At 40.8% G+C, this 19,636-nt stretch overlaps 1 protein-coding gene across 1 annotated transcript; it reads right to left on the bottom strand.

The window, feature by feature from the left end:
• Nucleotides 1-2,773: 2,773 nt before the first annotated feature.
• Nucleotides 2,774-3,391, bottom strand: LOC122444300 (keratin-associated protein 3-1). The gene has a single exon (XM_043473039.1). The coding sequence runs from the start codon at nucleotides 3,340-3,342 to the stop codon at nucleotides 3,046-3,048; it is 297 nt and encodes a 98-aa protein (XP_043328974.1). The 5' UTR covers nucleotides 3,343-3,391; the 3' UTR covers nucleotides 2,774-3,045.
• Nucleotides 3,392-19,636: the final 16,245 nt, after the last annotated feature.

Genomic DNA, 19,636 nt, shown 5'->3' with positions numbered 1-19,636 from the left:
CAGAGTAGAATAGAGAGCCCAGAAATAAATCCACACATTTATGGTCAATTAATCTACAACAAAGGAGGCAAGAATACACAGTGGAGAAAAGACAGTCTCTTCAGTAAATGGTGCAAAGAAAGCTAGACAGGTAATATTATTAATAGAACATTCTCCAACACTATATTTAAAAAAATAAACTCAAAATGGATTAGAGACCTAAGTGAAAGACCAGAAAACAGAAAACTTCTGGCAAAGATCTGAAGAAAAGGGAACACTTGTTCAATGTTGGTGGGAATGTAAATTGATGCAGCCACTCAGGAAAACAATATTAAGGTTCCCCCCCAAGACTAAAAATAGAACTACCATATAACCCACCAATTCTACTCCTGAATATATATCCAAAGAAAATGAAAACATTAATTTGAAAAAAAATGCACCACAATGTTCATAGGAGCATTATTTACAATAGCCAAGATATGGAAGAAGCTTAGTGTCCATCAACAGATGAATGGATAAAGAAGATATGGTATACATGGAAACAATGAAATACTACTCAACCATAAAAAAGAATGAAATCTTGCCATTTGCAACAACACAGATGGACTTGGAGTGTAATATACTTAGTGAAATAAGTCAGAGAATGGCAAATACTGTTTGATATCACTTACATGTGGAATCTAAAAAATAAACTGGTGGATATAAGAAAAAAAGAAACAGATTCACAGATAAGGAGAATAAGCTAGTGGTCACCAATGAGAGGGAAGTGGAAAGGAAAAAGATAGGGCAGGAGACTGAGGTACAAACTACTCCATATAAAATAAATCAGCTTATTGTTGTTCAGTTGCTAAGCTGAGTTTGACTCTTTGGGACCCCATGGACACAGCACACCAGGCTTCCCTGTCCTTCACTATCTCCCAGAGTTTGCTCAGATTCATGTCCATTAGGTCAGTGATGATATCTAACCATCTCATCCTCTGCCACCTCTTTCTCCTTTAGCTCTCCATATTTTCCAGCATCAGGGTCTTTTCCAATGAGTCTGCTCTTCATATAAGGTGGCCAAAGTTTTGGAGATTCATTGCCCGTCCTTCTAATGATATTCAGTGTTGATTTTCTTTAGGGTTGACTGGTTTGATCTCCTTGCAGTCCAAGGGACTCTCAAGAGTCTCCTCCAGCACCATCATTTGAAAGCATCAGTTCTTCAGCACTCAGCCTTCTTTATGTTCAACTCTCAAATCTGTACATGACTATTGGAAAAACCACAGCTTTGACTATGCAAGTCTTTGTCAGCAAAGTGATGTCTTTGCTTTTTAATATGCTGTCTGGTTTTGTCATAATTTTCTTTCCAAAAAGCAAGTGTCTTTTAATTTCATGGCTATAGTTACTGTCAGAAGTGGTTTTGGAGCCCAAGAAAATGAAATCTGTCACTGCTGACACTTTTTCCCCTTCTATTTGACCTGAAGTGATGGAACTGGATGCCAAGATCTTAGTTTCTTGAGTGTTGAGTTTTAAGCCAGTTTTTTTCACTCTTCTCTTTTACCCTCAACAAGAGGCTCTTTAGCTCCTCTTCACTTTCTGTCATTAGAGTGGCATCATCTGCATATCTGAGGTTGTTGATGTTTCTCCAGGCAATTGATTCCAGCTTGTAATTCATCCAATCTGGCATTTCACATGATGTACTCTGCATAGAAGTTAAATAAACAGGGTGACAATATACAGCCTTGTCGTACTCCTTTCCCAATTTTAAACCAGTCAGTTGTTCCATGTAAGTTTCTAACGTTGCTTCTTGACCCACATATAGGTTTCTTAGGAAATAGGTAAGGTGGTCTGGTATTCCCATCTCTTTAAGAATATCCCACAGTTTGTTGTGATCCACATAGTCAAAGGCTTTTATGTACTCAATGAAGCACAAGTAGATGTTTTTCTGGAATTCTCTTGCTTTCTCTATGATCCAAAAAATATTGGCAATTTGATCTCTGGTTCTTCTGCCTATTTTAAACCAAACTTGTACATCTGGAAGTTCTTGGTTCAAATACTACTGAAGCTTAGCTTGAAGAATTTTGAGCATAACCTTACTAGCATGCAAAATGAGCCTAGTATGATAGTTTGAACATTCATTGGCATTGCTGTTTTTTGGGATTGGGATGAAAACCGATCTTTTCCAGTCCTGTGGCCACTGCTGAGTTTTCCAAATTTGTTGACATATTGAGTGCAGCATTTAAACAGCATCATCTTTTAGGATTTGAAATAGCTCAGCGGCAATTTCATTACCTCCACTAGCTTTGTTTGTAGTAATGCTTCCTAAGGCCCACTTGACTTCACACTCCAGGATGTCTGGCTCTAGCTGAGTGACCACATGTTTGTGGTTATCTGGGTCATTAAGACATTTTTTTGTATAGTTCTGTGTACCAAGTACTATGTATAAAATAAATAAAGTACAAGACTATATTGTACAGCACAGGAAATACAGCCAATATTTTATCATAACTGTAAGTGAAGTCTAACTTATAAAAATTGTGAGTCACTATGTTGCACACTTAAAACTCATAATATTGCAAAACAAGTATATCACAGTTTTTAAAGAGGGTGGGAATCCTAAAAAATAACCTGTTGAATTTTTCACTTCTCAGCTCATCACAAAGAAGCAGTGTCTAATTTTTCAATGATTCCACCATGAGAGCTCTCATTCTGCTGGGGTAAATCTTGGGCAGTATGATGAGCCGCTGTTCAAGTTTAGGTAGGCATTTCCCTTTCCCTAAGAAGAAACATATGAACAAATAATCACAAAACCATATTTGCTAGGCAAGAATGAAGTTTATTATTGGATAGTCAAAATGGTTCATTTCCAAAGGACGGTGATATAATCTAAAAGAAAGAAAGAAGGTCTCCAACTCTATCCAAAAGAAGAAAGAATCAAGAAGTTGGGCAAATGCATGAAAACACTGCCCAGGCTACTGGGATTGGTTTCGTAGGTGTAGTGATGTAGGTAGTAGTGAGTGCTGAAGGCCAGATGATGCATTAAGACTTGAGCAACACATCACTGAACCTGTGCAAAGATGTGGCCGCTTAACAGCAGGGCTTGCAGGGATTTTCACAGCCAGGCTGGACGAAGGTCGTCAGGTTGATCCCGCTCAGTCCGGGAGTGGGGTGGGAAGAGTTGAGCAGGAAGCAGGTTGGCACGTAGGTGTCAGGCACACAGCAGGGTGGGGGGCAGTTGTCACAGCAGGTGGGCTGGAGGAGGCTGATCTCGTGTGGGCAGGTGCTGGGCAGGCAGACTCCACACCTGCAGAATTTGTCAGAGGAGCAGATGGTGGTGGCAGGGCCGGTGGGGACGCTGCAGCAGAGGGGAGCACAGCAGGCCATGGTGTCAAGAGTTGGGTTTTTGTTGGGTTGATGAGAGAAGTCTCTTGGTGTCTCGATGCTTCTGTCTTCTCCCCTGGCTCTTATATACCCACCTCCCAGGGCGTCAGCCTATTACCGAGATTTTTCCCCCATGTTTCAGTTTATAGTTATCTCCATAAAAGCATCTAATTACTTAAGTGTTTATTACTTAAGACATACTCCTCACCTCATAAAAGGGGTTTAGATTGTTTTGTTGTCAAATTAGGGTTCTTTACATTGGCTGTTTGTCACTGCATGGACATTTCATTTCAGTCTTCAAAGGTACTGAGTTATTATCTTCCAATCATTATACATCACTAATAATGACCTGGCATGCTAGGTATCTGCAGATTGTTTTCACATTTTCTTGTTTACTTTTCAGATGAAGAGAGAGAGCTAAGTTTTTCAATTGCTGTTCTACCAGAAACCAAAGATTCTTTATGATGATTAAGCCCTCTGGCTGAAAAAGTGATACTATTTTAAGATTTCACATGGCTCCAAGAGACTGTGTGAACAGATGGAATCAACAGGGAAAGAGATTCTGGTTCTGTATTAAGGAGCCCCTTTTTTAACCAGAGCTGTAACAAATTATTTGCTCTTCATTCCCTTCATTTGTGCTTTGAATAAAAACGTGTCAGGGGCATGTAGGTGAGAGTTCAGATCTGCGTGAGTGACAGTGATGGAGGCCCTTTAAAATTTCATCCAAACATGTTATGAATTAATATTATTTATGGCCCCCAAACTAGTTGTATTGGGCCATTTAGAGGCTAAATGGTGCAGTAGTTTCTAAAATGAGTTTCATGAACACTTGTTTCAAAGAACACTAAAGGGTTCTCTGGTAAATAAGTTTGGGGAATACTGAATTCTTTGCTGGTTGACCTTTCAGAGCCTTTAATATGCTAAAGTGCTTTATGATTTTTCTTCCTTTCTTTTATTTAAATTTATTTGGCTATGCCAGGTTTTAGTTGTGGCACATGGGATCTAGTTTCCTGACTAGAGATCAAGCCAAGGCCCCCTGCATTGGAGGGCAGAGTCTTTACCACTGGACCACCAGGCAAGTCCCATGACTTTTCAATAAAGAGATATAGCCATGTATTTTTCTCCAAACTTATTTGACCATAGAATCATTTTTATCTGTTTTCATAGATTAGTGTTCTATGGAGTACACATGGGGAGATCCCTCAGTTACATTTAAATCACTGGAATCTTAAAAATAAAATTGTTTAAATAAGTGAAGGCATGAAACTTTGTATGATATTTTAGCCTTCCTTTAAAGGAGGAAAAATATTAAAGTGGTAAATCTTTAGAAATATTTTCCTTTGAAATCTTTTTAAAAATATATTTTCTTGACTTATCTTCAAACAAAATGACTCAGCCTCTAAAATGAAGCAGAAAATTGTACAATATAGAGGAGTCAGAAGCTTAAAGAGATGTAGATTAATACAATGAAGGATCCAGAAGATGCTCAACATGAAAACTGCTTTTATTTTAGCCATCTTCTTACTAGAATGATTTTATGATTTTGGATCACTCTGCTAGAATTGTTTGCTCTCCACATCACTTCAGTAGGTATCAGTCAAAGACTCATTGCTTGAGCACCTGCTGTACGTCAGGGATTATGCAAAAAAGATGCAAATATTTTCCTGCCATTGGGGAGGCCATAGAAGAGGTCACAGAGAAGTAAGCTGACAAATGACAGACAACACAAGTTGTGCATCCAGGTTTTCTAGATAAGATGTGGGAGTTTAGAGGTTGGAGCCCCTGCCTTTCCCTGGAAGATTTGGGGAGCATTTGGTGAAAATGGAACATTTATGTGGGTGTTGAAGGATGAACAGGAACTTCATAAGTAAAAGGGAAAAGGAAGGGAATTTCAGCAAGTAAAGCAGAGAAACAAAATGCCATGGTGTTTTCTGGGGATGGCAAAAAGTGTCAGTTAGTTAAATCACAGATTTTGAATCTCCTCTAGGGAGGCACTGGAGGAGAATAATGAAATATGAAGTTGCAAAAGTGGCTTATCACCACAGTAGGAAGAATTTGCACTGTGCTTAAGTGTCCTAAACTTAGGATTCTTAATTTCATCTTGTTGACAATGGACATTAAAAGTTTTTGAACATGTATGTGGCATGATCGGATTTGTGTTTTAGGAAGATGAGTAGTTTCTGGTGGAGGCTTAATATCATCATCATCATCGTCGCTACGTGTCAAGCTTTGTGCTTTACACGTACTCTATGATTCTCACCAAAGCTTATGACACATGCAGTGTTACTCTCCTTGCCATTTGCAGATGAGGAATCCAGGGCACGGAGAGGCTAAGTAACTAGTAAGTGAGCTTCACTTACGTGAAGGAGCTGGCATCTGAAGCCAAGCAGTCTGGCTCTAATTGCCCTGCTCTTAATTACTATGCCATATTCCCTCTCACTGTGGGCGTGTTGTTCTAACGAGAGTGAAGAATGCCCTCAAGGTTAGTTGCGTGTAAGAAAGGTGGGAGGATGGGACCAGGTTATTTAAGTTCTTGAAACCGTAAGATTTTAGAACCAAGATACTATGCTGTAGAAAGGAGACTATTTGAAGGCAGGAACAATGGCTGGGAGCTACTTGAATACCCTGAAGGAGTGATGAGGAGGGCATGATTTCTGTCTTAGAGAGTATCATAATTGGTAAGAACAGAGAAAAGGGGATATATCTGGGATTCCTCCTCACATCAGTTTTCTAAGGCCCACTATTTGGGGGGGAAGCATACCATTTTCCACAATAAAGCAAATGTTCTTCTTTTTAGAATTAACTAGAACATTCTAATCTTACCCTCCACTAATAGTTGGCATTTATTGAATATATACCATGTGCCAAGAATAGTGCTAAGTATTTTATGCACATCTTCTTCCTTATTTCTTACACCCTGATGAGGTCAAGACAATCACTACACCCATTTTTCAGATGTTAAAACTGAGAGTGGGGGATATTAAATAATAATTTAAAGCATAGAGCTAGCAAGTGATGGCTCATCTAACAGTAGTACTTCACACTTATTAATAAAATCAGTATTCTGTGGAATTAACTTTTATATGATTATAAATTGTAGTCATTCATTTTTTTTCATTTAATAATTCATTCAGTGAAACATCCAGCACCATGTTAGGTGCTAAGCGTATAGATATAACCAGGTCAGCTAAGGTTGTTTTTGTCATGATGTTCATTCTAGTGGAGGATACAGATAACACAAATGTAAACAGATGAATAAATAAGAACTGCAGACAGTGACAAGTACCTGAAGGACGTAAAACAGAGTCATGTGACAGACAGTGATTGGGAGTTAGTTCAGGGAGTGCACCTGCTGTAATTAGGTGGTACCTGCTGTGATTAGGGGGTCAGGGATGGTCTTTGCCAGGTGGCTGGAGTATAGAGAAAGGGAAAGGTTGAGATCCGCGATAATGAGGTGGGTAGGTATAGGCCGGGAAGGATTTTGTCAGTTGTTCTGAAGAGTTTAGATCTTATTCTAAGGGCACTGAGAATCTATTGGATAATTTTCAGCAGGGGAGAAATCAGATGAGATTTATGTTCTGTAGAAAACGAATTGCAGCAGGGCCAAAGTGGGAACGGGTGGAATAAGTATGTGGTCCAGGTGACAGGATGAACAGTGATGCTAGTGCTTGATGAACTAGTAAGAGGTGGTAGAGTCTGGGAGGCAATTTTGAAAGCAGAGATGGTAGGTCAAACTGATCAAGGATCATGTTTAGGTCTCAGGTTTTTCTCCTAGGTGAGAGGGCACCTGAACCAAAAAGCTGCTGTCTGGAGTGATAGGGGAGAGGGTCTGTGATGACCCCACAGCGGGAACTGCAGAGAGGGAGCAGGGCTGAAGACTTGGGAGCTCCAATACATAGATGAAATACATGCTTGCTTCCAACTTCCTGGACTGTGATAAAAGATCAGTATTGTGTGTGTTAGTCACAGTTTGTTGTGAGTCTGTGTGTACCTTACTAGCATCTACCCCCAAACAACTTGGTGCTTTTCTGGGTTGCTGTCAGGAAACCCCTCCCAAGACAGTACCTCCTGTAGGCAGGGATGTCAGTGGTGGGAGGGTTCACACTTCATGGCAACCTGATTTTCTTTAAGCCCAATGGAGTGCTTCATCCCTTCACAAAAGCAGGATATAGATATCTTTCCAATTTGTCATCCTAATAAAAACACTTGCAAGTAAAAACACTTGGTCTTTACTTCCTGAATTGCAAGATCTTTAAAATTTCTGGAAACTCCTTTATGGCATGGGTTTCGAAGAAAGAATGACTGGTATCAGGACTGCCATGGATGTCAATCTTTTAAAACATTGCAGAAAGTCCACTGTAGGAAAAAAGCAGATTAGTCAAGATGGCACGGTCAGGCTCTCTTGCCCCATGGCCTCTCGCTCTTGCCCCGCATTTGGTAAATAATGATTGTGTAGGAGCTGAGCTCACTGGTAGCGCCGCGCATGTACGTCATGAGGTTTATGTAACAGCTGAGATCACTTATAGGACTGCGCATGTGTGTCACCAGGCACTCGTTTCGACTTGGGTTACTTTGTGTGGGACCCCTGGAGCCCTGGCTGCTGTTACACTGGGGCGACGTTGGAGTGACGTCATGATTATGTTATACGAGGTTGTGTTAGAGCTCCGCTATGGCTGTGCTCGGTTGCTAAGTCATGTCCGACTCTTGCGACCCCATAGACTGTAGCCCACCAAGTTCCTCTGTCCATGGGATTCTCTAGGCAAGAATACTAGAGTGGGTTGCCATTTCCTTCTCCAGGAGATCTTCCTGACTCAGGAATCGAACCCGGGTCTCCTGCATTGCAGGCAGATTCTTTACCGATTGAGCTACAAGGGAAGCCCCTTAGCTTTTTTTTGCGAAAGGGCTTAGCCGTTAGGGCTATGTTATGGTTATATTGTGGCTATTGTTATGGCTGCTGCGTCAGCCAGGAGAGAGGCTGTGTTATGGCTGCCATGTCAGCCAGGAGAGATTAACCTGCCTGCAGTTCCTACGGCTCCTTGAGTCTCCTTCCAGCCTCTTAGCTGCCACCTTGCCTACCCTGAGTTTAGTGGACAGTGTGAACAGCAAGACGACTGGCACAGTTGGCAGGATACCCAGCAGGTAGGGGATCCTGAGGCTCCACTGGATGGAGGAGGCCAGTGGCTGTGAGATAGCATGTGGTCCTGTGTGGCTGCGATCCTCTCCATGTGGGCTCCAGTGTAAGACTGGGAGGTGGTGGACAAGTCACCAGATAGCATTGAAAAATCATTAGAGGCGGTGAGTTCCCATTTGCCGAACAAGGTGACATGGACTGCCGCTGGAACCATGGGGTGGATTTCCTTGACTGCCCTGAAGGTGAATACGGATAGTGCTCTCCATGATGCCATGCTGGTGTGCAATGTGCAGAGATGCTTGGAAGAACTAGAGCAACATATATTGGCGTCAGAGCAGAACCCCGTGGCCCTGAAGAACCCAGCATCTCTGACAGTGAGGCAGTAACTGAAGGTGACGATGAACATTAGGAAACTGTGGGTCCCTGCTTGGCAGTGAGGCCTGTTGTACAGCAGAAAGTGAAGCATGAGCGGTGTATAGCCCAGGGGAGACATCCTCAAGAAACCCCCAATGTGACTCATATGACATATCAACCATATACTCTGGCAGAGTTGGTAGACTTGGATATGCGATTTCGGCAAAAGCAAGGGGAACTTTGGCAGCGTGGCTCTTGCAACTTTGAAACACAGAGGTGGACAGTATCATATGTGTTGGGGATGAAATAGAACGGTTGGCATCAATAACCACTCACTCCTCATTGAGACGAAAGTTTCAGAATGCTAGGTGGCTCACGCAGGGTGTACCTAAACCAAATGCACATCCTCATGGAATGGGTTCCCTAGTGGCTCAAATGGTAAGAATCTGCCTGAAATGTGGGAGGCCTGGGTTTGATCCCTGGGGTGGGAAGATATCCTGGAGGAGGGCAAGGCAACCCATTCCAGTATTCTTGCCTGGAGAATCTCTATGGACAGAGAATCCTGACAGGGTATAGTCCATGTGGTCGCAAAGAGTCAGACATGACTGAGAGACCGATAACAGCAGATGGAATGGATTAACGCTGCTATCCACACCATGTGGTCAAACACAGGAGAGCTCCCAGATATACTGTGAGTACATGGCATACCTATGCCAAGTTGACCCAAGTGGTGAGAGAACTGGGTATGAAGCAGTAGATATTTAACCCAAATACCCGAGGCCCATGTGACAAATGTTTTACTGGCGGCATTTGAGGCACCATTTTGAGCAACGCCCTGTCTACCATTTTCAGATCCCCGATTGCTATTCTTGTGCCCTTTGTGGGGCACCCTGTCTATAAGACCTCGATGGTGACTAGCTTGGGAAAAATAGAGGGATGGCAGCGGGAAAAGGGGGTAAGATGTGTGAAGACCCCAAAGGGGGCCTGGACTGGTGGGGGCCCCATCTGGGTGATGAGAATGCAAACGTGGGCTGATTTGCTGGCAGCGGAAGTTGGCAGAAATAAAATTGGTAGATAGCCCAATGCTCTGCTCCTGGAGCTGTGGGGGCAACTGAGACCAGAGCAGCAGTTTGCCAAGTTTGAGAGGCACCCACAGTGGGAGATGCGGGTGGTTTGGTTGGAGGATCGCATGGCGCTCAAGGGTGTTCCTTTGTATGATGCCCTTTTCTGCTTTGAGTAGGGCCTGGACCAGGGTGCCCTTCTCGGGGGCCCGAGCAGGGACCGGAGGCCCCATGCGGAGCTTGCAGTTCACTGGTTGCTGGCTAGTGTGCGGAGAGTGGTGGCCTGGTTGAACACCGGTGCTGAATGCAGCCTTGTTTGTGGCAGGCCGGAGCAGTTTCTTGATCCTAGGGTGTGCATTGATGGCTGTGATGGCCAAATGGTTAAGATAAAGGCTGTGTCCTATAACATAGGTTTGGAGCAGTGTGCTGTGAAGGCTGTGTCCTGTGATGTGCTGCTGACTTCTGGTTCTCTTGCAGATCTGGAGCAGTGTGAAAGCATTTGGAGTCTTGTGGGTGGGCTGTGAATGTCACAGGAATCCCTTCTTTGGGGTAGGGGGTGGGCTTAGCACCTATGGGGTTGTTTTGGGGGTCCTTGGTGGAAATCCGCAGGAATAGAGTTGCCCCTGTGGAGGCTTTCCTGTGGTTCCACAAGGACAAATGGTGGACTGAACTTGCCATGGAAGACAAAGGCACTCCACACGCACTGGGTGGCTCTTCTAGAGACCCTGAAGAGGTGGGCTGTAGGGAAAAGAGCAAATTAACCAAGATGGCAGGGTCAGGCTCTCTGGCCCCCTGGTCTCTCACTCTTGCTCCATGCTTTGTAAATAATGATTGTGTGGCAGCTGAGATCACTTGTAGTGCTGGGCATGTGCGTCACGAGGTTTATGTAACAGTTGAGATCACTTATAAGACTGCACATGTGCATCACAAGATACTCACTTGGACATGGGTTACTTTGTGCAGAATGCCTGTATGAGCTTCACCATGAACCCTGGCTGCTGCTACATTGGGGCAACACCATGATTATGTTACATGATGAGATTATGTTATGGCTCTGTTATGGTTATGTTGTGGCTGCTGCTACCACTGCTGCATCAGCCAGGAGAGAGGCTGTGTTATGGCTGCCATGTCAGCCAGGAGAGAATAAATGTGTCTGCAGTTTCTATGGCTCCTCAAGTCTCCTTCCAGCCTGTTAGCTGGTGCCTTGCCTACTCTGAGTTCAGTGAACAGTGTGGACAGTATAAACAGTGAGACAGTTGGTGCTGTGAGCAGGATCAGCAAGACAGTCCACTTTACTCTTTGATGAGCAAGTAGGCAAAGAATTCTGGGTTTGGGTTAAATGGTGGGCTATAAGGGGCCTTTTTCAGTTGAATAAGGAGATATTTTTTAGTATGTGACTGTAGTTAATCCAGGGTGGCTCAGATGGTTAAGCATCTGCCTGCAATGCGGGAGACCTGGGTTCGATCCCTGGGTCGGGAAGATCCCCTGAAGAAGGAAATGGCAACCCACTCCAGTACTCTTGCCTGGAAAATCCCATGGACAGAGAAGCTTGGTAGGCTACAGTTCCTGGGGTCACAAAGAGTCAGACACGACTGAGCGACTTCCCTAATTCTCTATAGTCAAGACTTGATAACTGTACCGAGAATTATCTCATTACATCTGACATATATCCAGCAGATGGTTGGAAATGATAGCTTCTCGTATTCTGCTACTTTTGTTTCCTCAGCATTAGATATATTCAGAAATACAAAGGAAACACATCACTTTTCTTTTAAAGGGCATGCATTATGCTAATCTCTAACTCTACCTGTGGAAGAGGCAATCTGATAAGTAATTTTGTTATAGAAAAGGAAAAAAGGATATAAATAAGTCACACATTATGCAACCATCAATACCATAAATTATTTTGTATTATGTAATGATACACTGATTTTGTATAAAATTAAAGACAAGTAATTTTGTCAAATAACTTTACTATGAAAAGGATTGTCAAAGATTTTCATATTTACTTTCTGGGGAATTTGGGACATATTATAAAATGCATCTTCTATGGAGAGCTTTAAAGAAAAAAAAATACTGGTATAATCTTTCTAGATTTTTAACCTGCACTGAAAATTATTCTCAAACTGGATTTCATTCAAATGGAAACAATGTGGTTTTGCCACTTGAGGACAGATGATATTGGCTATATTTGTGTAGGTTTACATGAGAGGAGAGCATGGCAACCCATTCCAGTATTCTTGTCTGGAGAATCCCACGGACAGAGCAGCCTGGCCGGTTACAGTCTGTAGGGTTGCACAGAGCAGGACATGACTAAAGTGACTTACCTCATATGCATATGACCTAAAGGAGGTGGCTCTTCTGCCCTGTCTCACGTGGACACATATGTTCCCATTGCAACATGCCAGAGTGCCTCTCACGGCACTCACCCAGCATGGGCCAGCTTCTGTTGGAAGTGTTGCCTATTTTTCTTGGGGATCTTAGCTTTTCAGTTTAATTCTCATGTATTACTGTAAGATATAGAATATGCAGGTTGTAACAGAGAATTATATGTAGTTAAGTAAAGCCTAAATATATTTGCTAACTAACATTAACTTCGCAGTTAGTGGGGTCACAAAAAGTCAGACATGACTGAGCGACTGAACTGAATTGAACATTAACCTGACTCAGAAAAACAATGTTCAATGAAACTTGAATGCCTAATATATGCTGGGAAAATAAAAATTTCATGTTACTATGAACAAAACTTACTATAACAAACATAACAAAACTACTATAACAAAAATTACTATGTTAAGTCAACTATTGAAATGTTTAAACTTATAATCATTCTATGGTAAACCTTAGACTTTTTTTGCCTTTGGAATTATTTGCTAATAACAGTTGTATCTTTTGATTTTATTTTGAATCAGAGATGTTTTTTTGTTCATTGGTTAGACAAATTTTATTATGGAATTGAAGGAAATAACCTCTGGTTTTCCAAAGAGCTCCTGTAGTACTTGAAAAAAATTTTAATTAAGAGAATTAATTATGTATTTAAATATTAGTAGACATTATGACTTTAAAATATATTTTGAATCCTTAGTTTAGTTTGCCAAATATACAACTGGTTTTTATAATATCAGCAAACAGGTAGCATTTACTATATAACAGATACAGTTCTAAGTGCTTTACAAACATTATGTCACTTAATTCTTACAACAACCCTACGAGGTTGGTATTAAAGCTATCCTCTGTTTTATAGATAAGTAAAACAGACAAAGAGAAGGTTGCTGCTGCTAAGTCACTTCAATCGTGTCCGACTCTGTGCAACCCCATAGATGGCAGCCCACCAGGCTCCTTTGTCCCTGGGATTCTCCAGGCAAGAATACTGGAGTGGGTTGCCATTTCCTTCTCCAATGCATGCATGCATGCATGCTAAGTCGCTTCAGCCGTGTCTGACTCTGTGCGACCCTATGGACAGCAGCCCTCCAGGCTCCTCTGTCCAAAGGATTCTCCAGGCAAGAATACTGGAGTGGGTTGCCATTTCCTTCTCCCAAGAGAAGGTTCAGTTCAGTTCAGTTCAATCCCTCAGTCCTGTCTGACTCTTTGCGACCCCATGAATCGCAGCACGCCAGGCGTCCCTGTCCATCACAAACTCCCGGAGTTTACTCAAACTCATGCCCATCGGGTCGGTGATGCCATCCAGCCATCTCATCCTCTGTCATCCCTTCTCCTCCTGCCCCCAATCCCTCCCAGCATCAGGGTCTTTTCCAATGAGTCAACTCTTCGCATGAGGTGGCCAAAGTATTGGAGTTTCAGCTTCAGTATCAAGAGGTTAGTAAGTGGTAAATAGTGGAGTTGGGATCTGAACCAAGGCTGTCTGGCTCCAAAGTCTGTTTCTTAATTGCCATACACTAATATACAGTCTCTCTATTATTGATTGTTATATTTTCAAGATGAAATGAATAATTTCATTTATTTCAACCAGTCATTGTTAAGCACCTGCTATTTGCCTTGCACTGTGCTAGGAGATTTGGGGCATTCAAGGTTGAGCAGGAGATAAGTGTACTCTCAGGTAACTTAGATCATATAGGGGTTCATTGGACTCAGGACTTGAACACGAGGCAGAGCAGTTATTCCATCTGTAGTGAACAGCAGCAGTAAATGCACAGAAATGGAAGAGAAAAAACTGACAAGAAGAAGCAGTGAGTAGTGCAGTGCTTCTAGAAAATAATTATGTGAGAGAAAAGCTAAACACAGAGAGTCTTGACTCCTGGGATGAGGAGTTTGAACTTAAGTAGGTAGATTATTGAAAGACGCTGGTATTTGTTTTTCTAAAGCAGGGAAGTAATTGTATTAACCCCCTCATATGTAAAATATGGCCATCACATTGATGACTCTTTCAAGAATAAATTAAATAATGCATTAAAATATTTAACAATGTCTGGAACATAGTAAGTGCTCCAGTGGTTCTTATAGGTGTGGTACTTATTATTAAGTAAGCTGAGGGAAGCTGGAGCTCTTTTCTCATCATTTTAGGTATTCTTTCCATCCACTAGTGAAGTAATCTGGAGGTAAATCTGGAAATATAGCTTTCTAGTCTCTTATGTCTGAAAAGTCTTCTGCCTGTTCATAGTCTTCACTATGATTTTGTAACAAGTAGCGACTCTACCACCGCAAAGGAAGGACTAGTGGCTTGCTTTTATGGGACTGTGAGAGACTCTTGGGAGGCCGTGTCTGCTTCTCAAGTACCTTCTGCCATGTTGCCCTTTTGTGGATTCAATCATCCCAAATCCTTGGTAAGATTTACTACTTAGAGTGACCAGTGCAAAATCTCTGTTAGCTTGAGTATCGAATTTGTCCCATTCTCTATTTCTCATTAATATCTGTGATTTTTGTGAAGGGATGATACTCATGTTTAAATCTGGTTAGACACTTTAGCTAGGGAAGAAGATGTGTTGGGATAGCTTGTAATCATAGTTGGTCAGTGATCTTCAGTAGAAATCTGGCTTTTTGATCAGTTGGGAAGAAGTGTTTGAAGACAGAGAAGTACAGTTTTTACTTTAGAACAGATACAGTTCTAAGTGGTTTTTATATATTATATCATTTAATTCTTATTACAATGCAGATGAGTTGGATAAAGAAGGACCAACCAACCAACTGGAGTAAAACATCATCCTATAAAGTCGTCTTTGAGTTTTCTCAGGCTTTTCCCCACACATGAGTATTTGGATATTGATGCTACAGACCATGGGATTGCAAAGAATCCGATGTGACTGAACTGAACTGAATTGATCCTTCCAATAGTCAATAGGAGTTTTTGTTTCTAAGGACGTACACTGAAATCAAGAGGAGATAGAGGGGAAAAAAAAACCTCATTTCTTGAGCACCTGCCATGTGCCAGGCATATTACTATTGATAAACTTATTTGACACTCATAGGGACACTATGAGATATTAAAACCCTCATCTGGAAGACAAGATAAAACAGTACTTCTGAGAAGCTACAAGATTTGTCTAAGGTCACAGTCAGTCAGTAAGTGGGTAGATTTGGGATTTTCAATTCAAGTCTTCTAATTCCTTTTCTCATCTTGCTCTCTGTCCTTTCCTACAGTTAAAAGTATCTTTAGAGTAATCAATATGTACAAAATACACTTGAATAGAACAAGTTTTTTGTTTGGCTTAGTTCATGTTAACACATAAAACCATATATTGGTTAATATTACTCCTTGTCTCAGCAGCTGATTCACACCAACTTCTGTTCCCAGCTTTGTATGACTCTCTTTCTCCTTTTTGTCTTTTCTGTTCAATAAAACAGTAAGTGGTAGGGTGAAGTTTCAAAATACTAACCTCAGAGTTTCCTCATTTCTCTCTTCAGGTGTCTTACATTGTCTCTCTCCTCTTCCCACTCACCTCTCTGGAGGAGGACCATGAATTCTTCCTACTTTTAGCTCTTTTGTGACTAAACTTCTGTCATCTTTGACTCTTCTCACACTTCTTCATGCTTCCTGACCCCAGTTTCTCTGAAAATCCTGAGTTCTTTCACCTTTTCTTCCCACAGTGTCATAAACATAGGAGCCTTTTTTTTTCTTCTTCTAGATTTACAGGTCTGATCTTTTGAACAAATGAGTACTATCTTGCTTGCATGCTCAGTCGCTCAGTTGTGTCTGACTCTCTGCAACCCCGACTGTAGCCCACCGGTATCCTCTGTCCATGGGATTTCCCAGCCAATAATACTGGAGTGGGTTGCCATTTCCTCCTTCAGGGGATCTTCCCAACCCAGGGATCAAACCTGTGTCTCCTACGTCTCCTGCATTGGCAGGCAGGTTCTTAACCACTGAGCCACCTGGGAAGTCCGAGTACTATCTTACAGATGACATAATTGCACTACTTTGCTCTGGCCATATCCAGACCAAGAATCCTCTGATCCTTCTGGTAAAAGATTTGATTTGTCTCCTTTACCTAAAATAAACACAATATTAAAAAACCAAGAGACCAAAGGTCTTGAAATGTTATGTATTAAATATTAGTCATTTAAAAGCCAGAAATTTTGATTTTTAGGATCAGGTAGTATATCAATCCTGTTTCTCAGTCTCATATTTATATGCAGAAACAAAGAAGGAAATAAAGGAATGTGCTAGAAATGAAAAGATTCAATATGGACTAATACTTGGGGCTTTGAATGAGTCTCTCTCAACCTCACAAAAACAATTTTACTTAGCACTCAAATCCCCAGTCTTATCCAAATCTCATATGCTTCAGTTGATGTGATGATTCAACATTTTCTCCCTTGCAGCTTCTCAAAATCCCTTTGGGTCCTTGAGCTTTTAAAACCAATTTTGCTTATTGTCACTTAATAGAATAATCATGATGGAAAGCAGATTTCATAGGTCAGAGTTACGGTTTTGGAGATAAGTCTGTAATTAACAAAAGGCAAAGTTTATTTTACATGGAGGATTTAGGTGAAACTTACTTAGCTACAGAACTAACTGGCACTAAATAATCTTTCTAGTTCCTCCACCAGATTCTCTCAGGCTTGAAATGTTGTAATTCTCTGGCTCTCACCTCCAAATCTCAGAGACTAATTTTTTCCATAAGTGTCTACTATGATTAAACAGAGGAAGTAAGTGAAAAGTCTGAACAAATGGTTTACTAAATAATCTGAAAATTTAAAGGCATTACGAGTATAACAGGGTCCAGTCTGGAGACAAGAACAAGATTTATTATTTGAATTGAGTGGATTTTGTATGAAAAATTTCATTTTATTTTTAAAACTTTTATTGGAGTTTAGTTGATTTATGATGTGTTAGTTTAAGGTGTACAGCAAAGTGAATCAGATATATCTATATCTATACCTATATATCCACTCTTTTAAAGATTATTTTCCCATATAGGTCCTTATTAGTTATCTATTTTATATATAGTAGAGTGTATATGTTAGTCTTAATCTTCCAATTTATCCCTTCTCCTCTTACCCTCTGGTAACCCTAAGTTTTCTTAAACTAAGTTGTTAGGTAAATAAAAGAATAAAACAGATATATTGAGATACTATAAATGTAGGAAATTCAGAAATCCGTAGGAATGTTTTCTTTGAAAGGAAAAGGGAAGGAATTAAAACTTAGAAATTTAGAGAGGAGATCATCCTGTAGAGCTGAAACAAGGCATTTTAGGGACCTGACTGACTGGTGCTGATGATTCTAAACTGCAAACCAAATTTAGGTGCTGCAGTGGAAAACATCTGTTGATACTGAAATGAAGAAAAGTTTCTGGGGTCATAATCCTCAGAACCACTAGTATAGAGGAAGCCCCAATTAAGTAGAAGAAAGCAAAAAGAAAGGAATCATCCCTTCTTCCTCCAGCTTTGCAGTTTTCCTCTGTCACCCTCTAGTGGCAAAGCCTGACCCAGAGCCGCTGGTAAGGCCATAATGAAACGAGCAGAGCACTATCACAGCATGACAAATCTGAGTATTGAAGGGAGGGTGTGAAGCTGAGAGATACAACTTCACAACTGGCACAGAGAAATCCACAGCTCCCAAAACAGCCATCTTTAAATCAGCTGAATCTCCCTACACCAGTTTCTTAGTTTCATTGTCTCTTCATGAGCTTTAGAGTCAGAGTTTAGCTCATATTTCAGATTTTATATATGAGCTGTGTGACTATAAGCAAGCTATTTAAACCTCATTTATTTATTTGATAAAAAACACTTTATTGAGATACAATTAATATATAAAAGCTACATATATCTAATATACATAACAAAGCTATAAATATATCCATTCCAAAAGTTTCCTTCTATTCTCTTTTTTTGTGATAACAAAACTTAATATCTTTCCTTTCACTGAATCTATGAATCTATTAACAGAGTACAGCATTGTTAACTATAGACCCTGTAGTGTACAGTGGGTCTCTAAGAATAAATGAAATTTCAAATAAAGAAGCTTATTCATTTTGCATAAGTGAAACTTTTACCACGTGACCATCATCTCCCCAGTTCACCCACCACCAACCTCTTATAACCAGCATTCTACTCTCTGCTTCTTTGAGTTTTAGATTCATCATATATGTGCAATCATCTGGTATTTGCTCTTCTATGTCTGGCTTATTTATCATAATGTCCTACAGGTTCATTCATGTTGTTATAATTCACATGATTTCCTTCTTTTTAAAGGCTGGATAATATTCCATTGTATATAAATACCATGTCCTCTTTCTCCATCTGTTGATGGATGTTTAGGTTATGTCCATGTTATGGATACTGTGGAAAATGCTGCAATGAAAGTGGAAGTACAAATTTCTGAGATACTAAACAACATCTTACTAAAATAACCAGTAGGTCTCTGAAGACATCAAAGAGGATGGAAAATTCACCTGGAGAAAAATGAAAATGGAAACACAGTGATCCAAAATCTAAGTCACACAGCAAAAGCAATACTAAAAGTGAAGTTTATAGTGATATAAACTTACTTCAGGAAACAAAAAAATTCAAGTAAACAACCTCTCCATATACTTAAAAGAACTAGAAAAAGAAGAACAAACAAAACCCAAAGTTAGTAGAAGGAAAGGAAAAATAACTAGAGTGGAAAGAAATGAAATAGACACTAAAAGAATAGAGAAGATCAATGAAACTAAGAGCTGGTTCTTTGTAAAGATAAACAAAATGAATAAATATTTAGCTAGATTCATTCAGAAAAAAAGAGGACTCTAATAAATAAAATCAGAAATGAAAGTTATTTCCTTCGCCCTTCTTAATACCAAAGTTGTAAATACAATAAGACAGAGTAGCTTAAGACTCCAACTATCAACCGGACATCAGAAGACTTAGCTAAGTAAGGGCTGGTCCAGGTTCCCCCATGGCTGGCTGTATAGCCAAGGAGCTCTTAGGACTGGTGTCAGCCCTTTGGTAGTTAGGTAAGCCCCTGTAGCTAGTGGGCTAGAGGGAGGATGCCAAAATTGTGCTTGGTAGTGATCTTGTGGTAGAACCAGTTCTCCAAAATGATGCTGTCAGAGTCTATGTTTCCAGGGAGAGTCCCAGTTGCCTCCTGCCTCCCTAGGCGGCTCTCTGAGATCAGCAGGTAGGTCTGAACCATGCTTCTTTCAACTTAACTGCTTCTCTTCTGGGACTTGGATCATGTGAAGTTTTGTGTTCACCCTTTCAGAGCAGAGTCTCTGTTTCTGACTGTCCTCTGGCTCTCCTGTTCTTGAGCTCTGTTGGCCTTCAAAGCCAGACTTTCTAGAGGTTCATCTTCCTAGTAGAGGAGCCCCTGGGTGGG

The sequence above is a fragment of the Cervus canadensis genome, chromosome 1 (genome assembly GCF_019320065.1).
Source record: "Cervus canadensis isolate Bull #8, Minnesota chromosome 1, ASM1932006v1, whole genome shotgun sequence".
Taxonomy (NCBI): Eukaryota; Metazoa; Chordata; class Mammalia; order Artiodactyla; family Cervidae; genus Cervus; species Cervus canadensis.
This window is presented reverse-complemented; position numbering and strand designations above follow the sequence as displayed.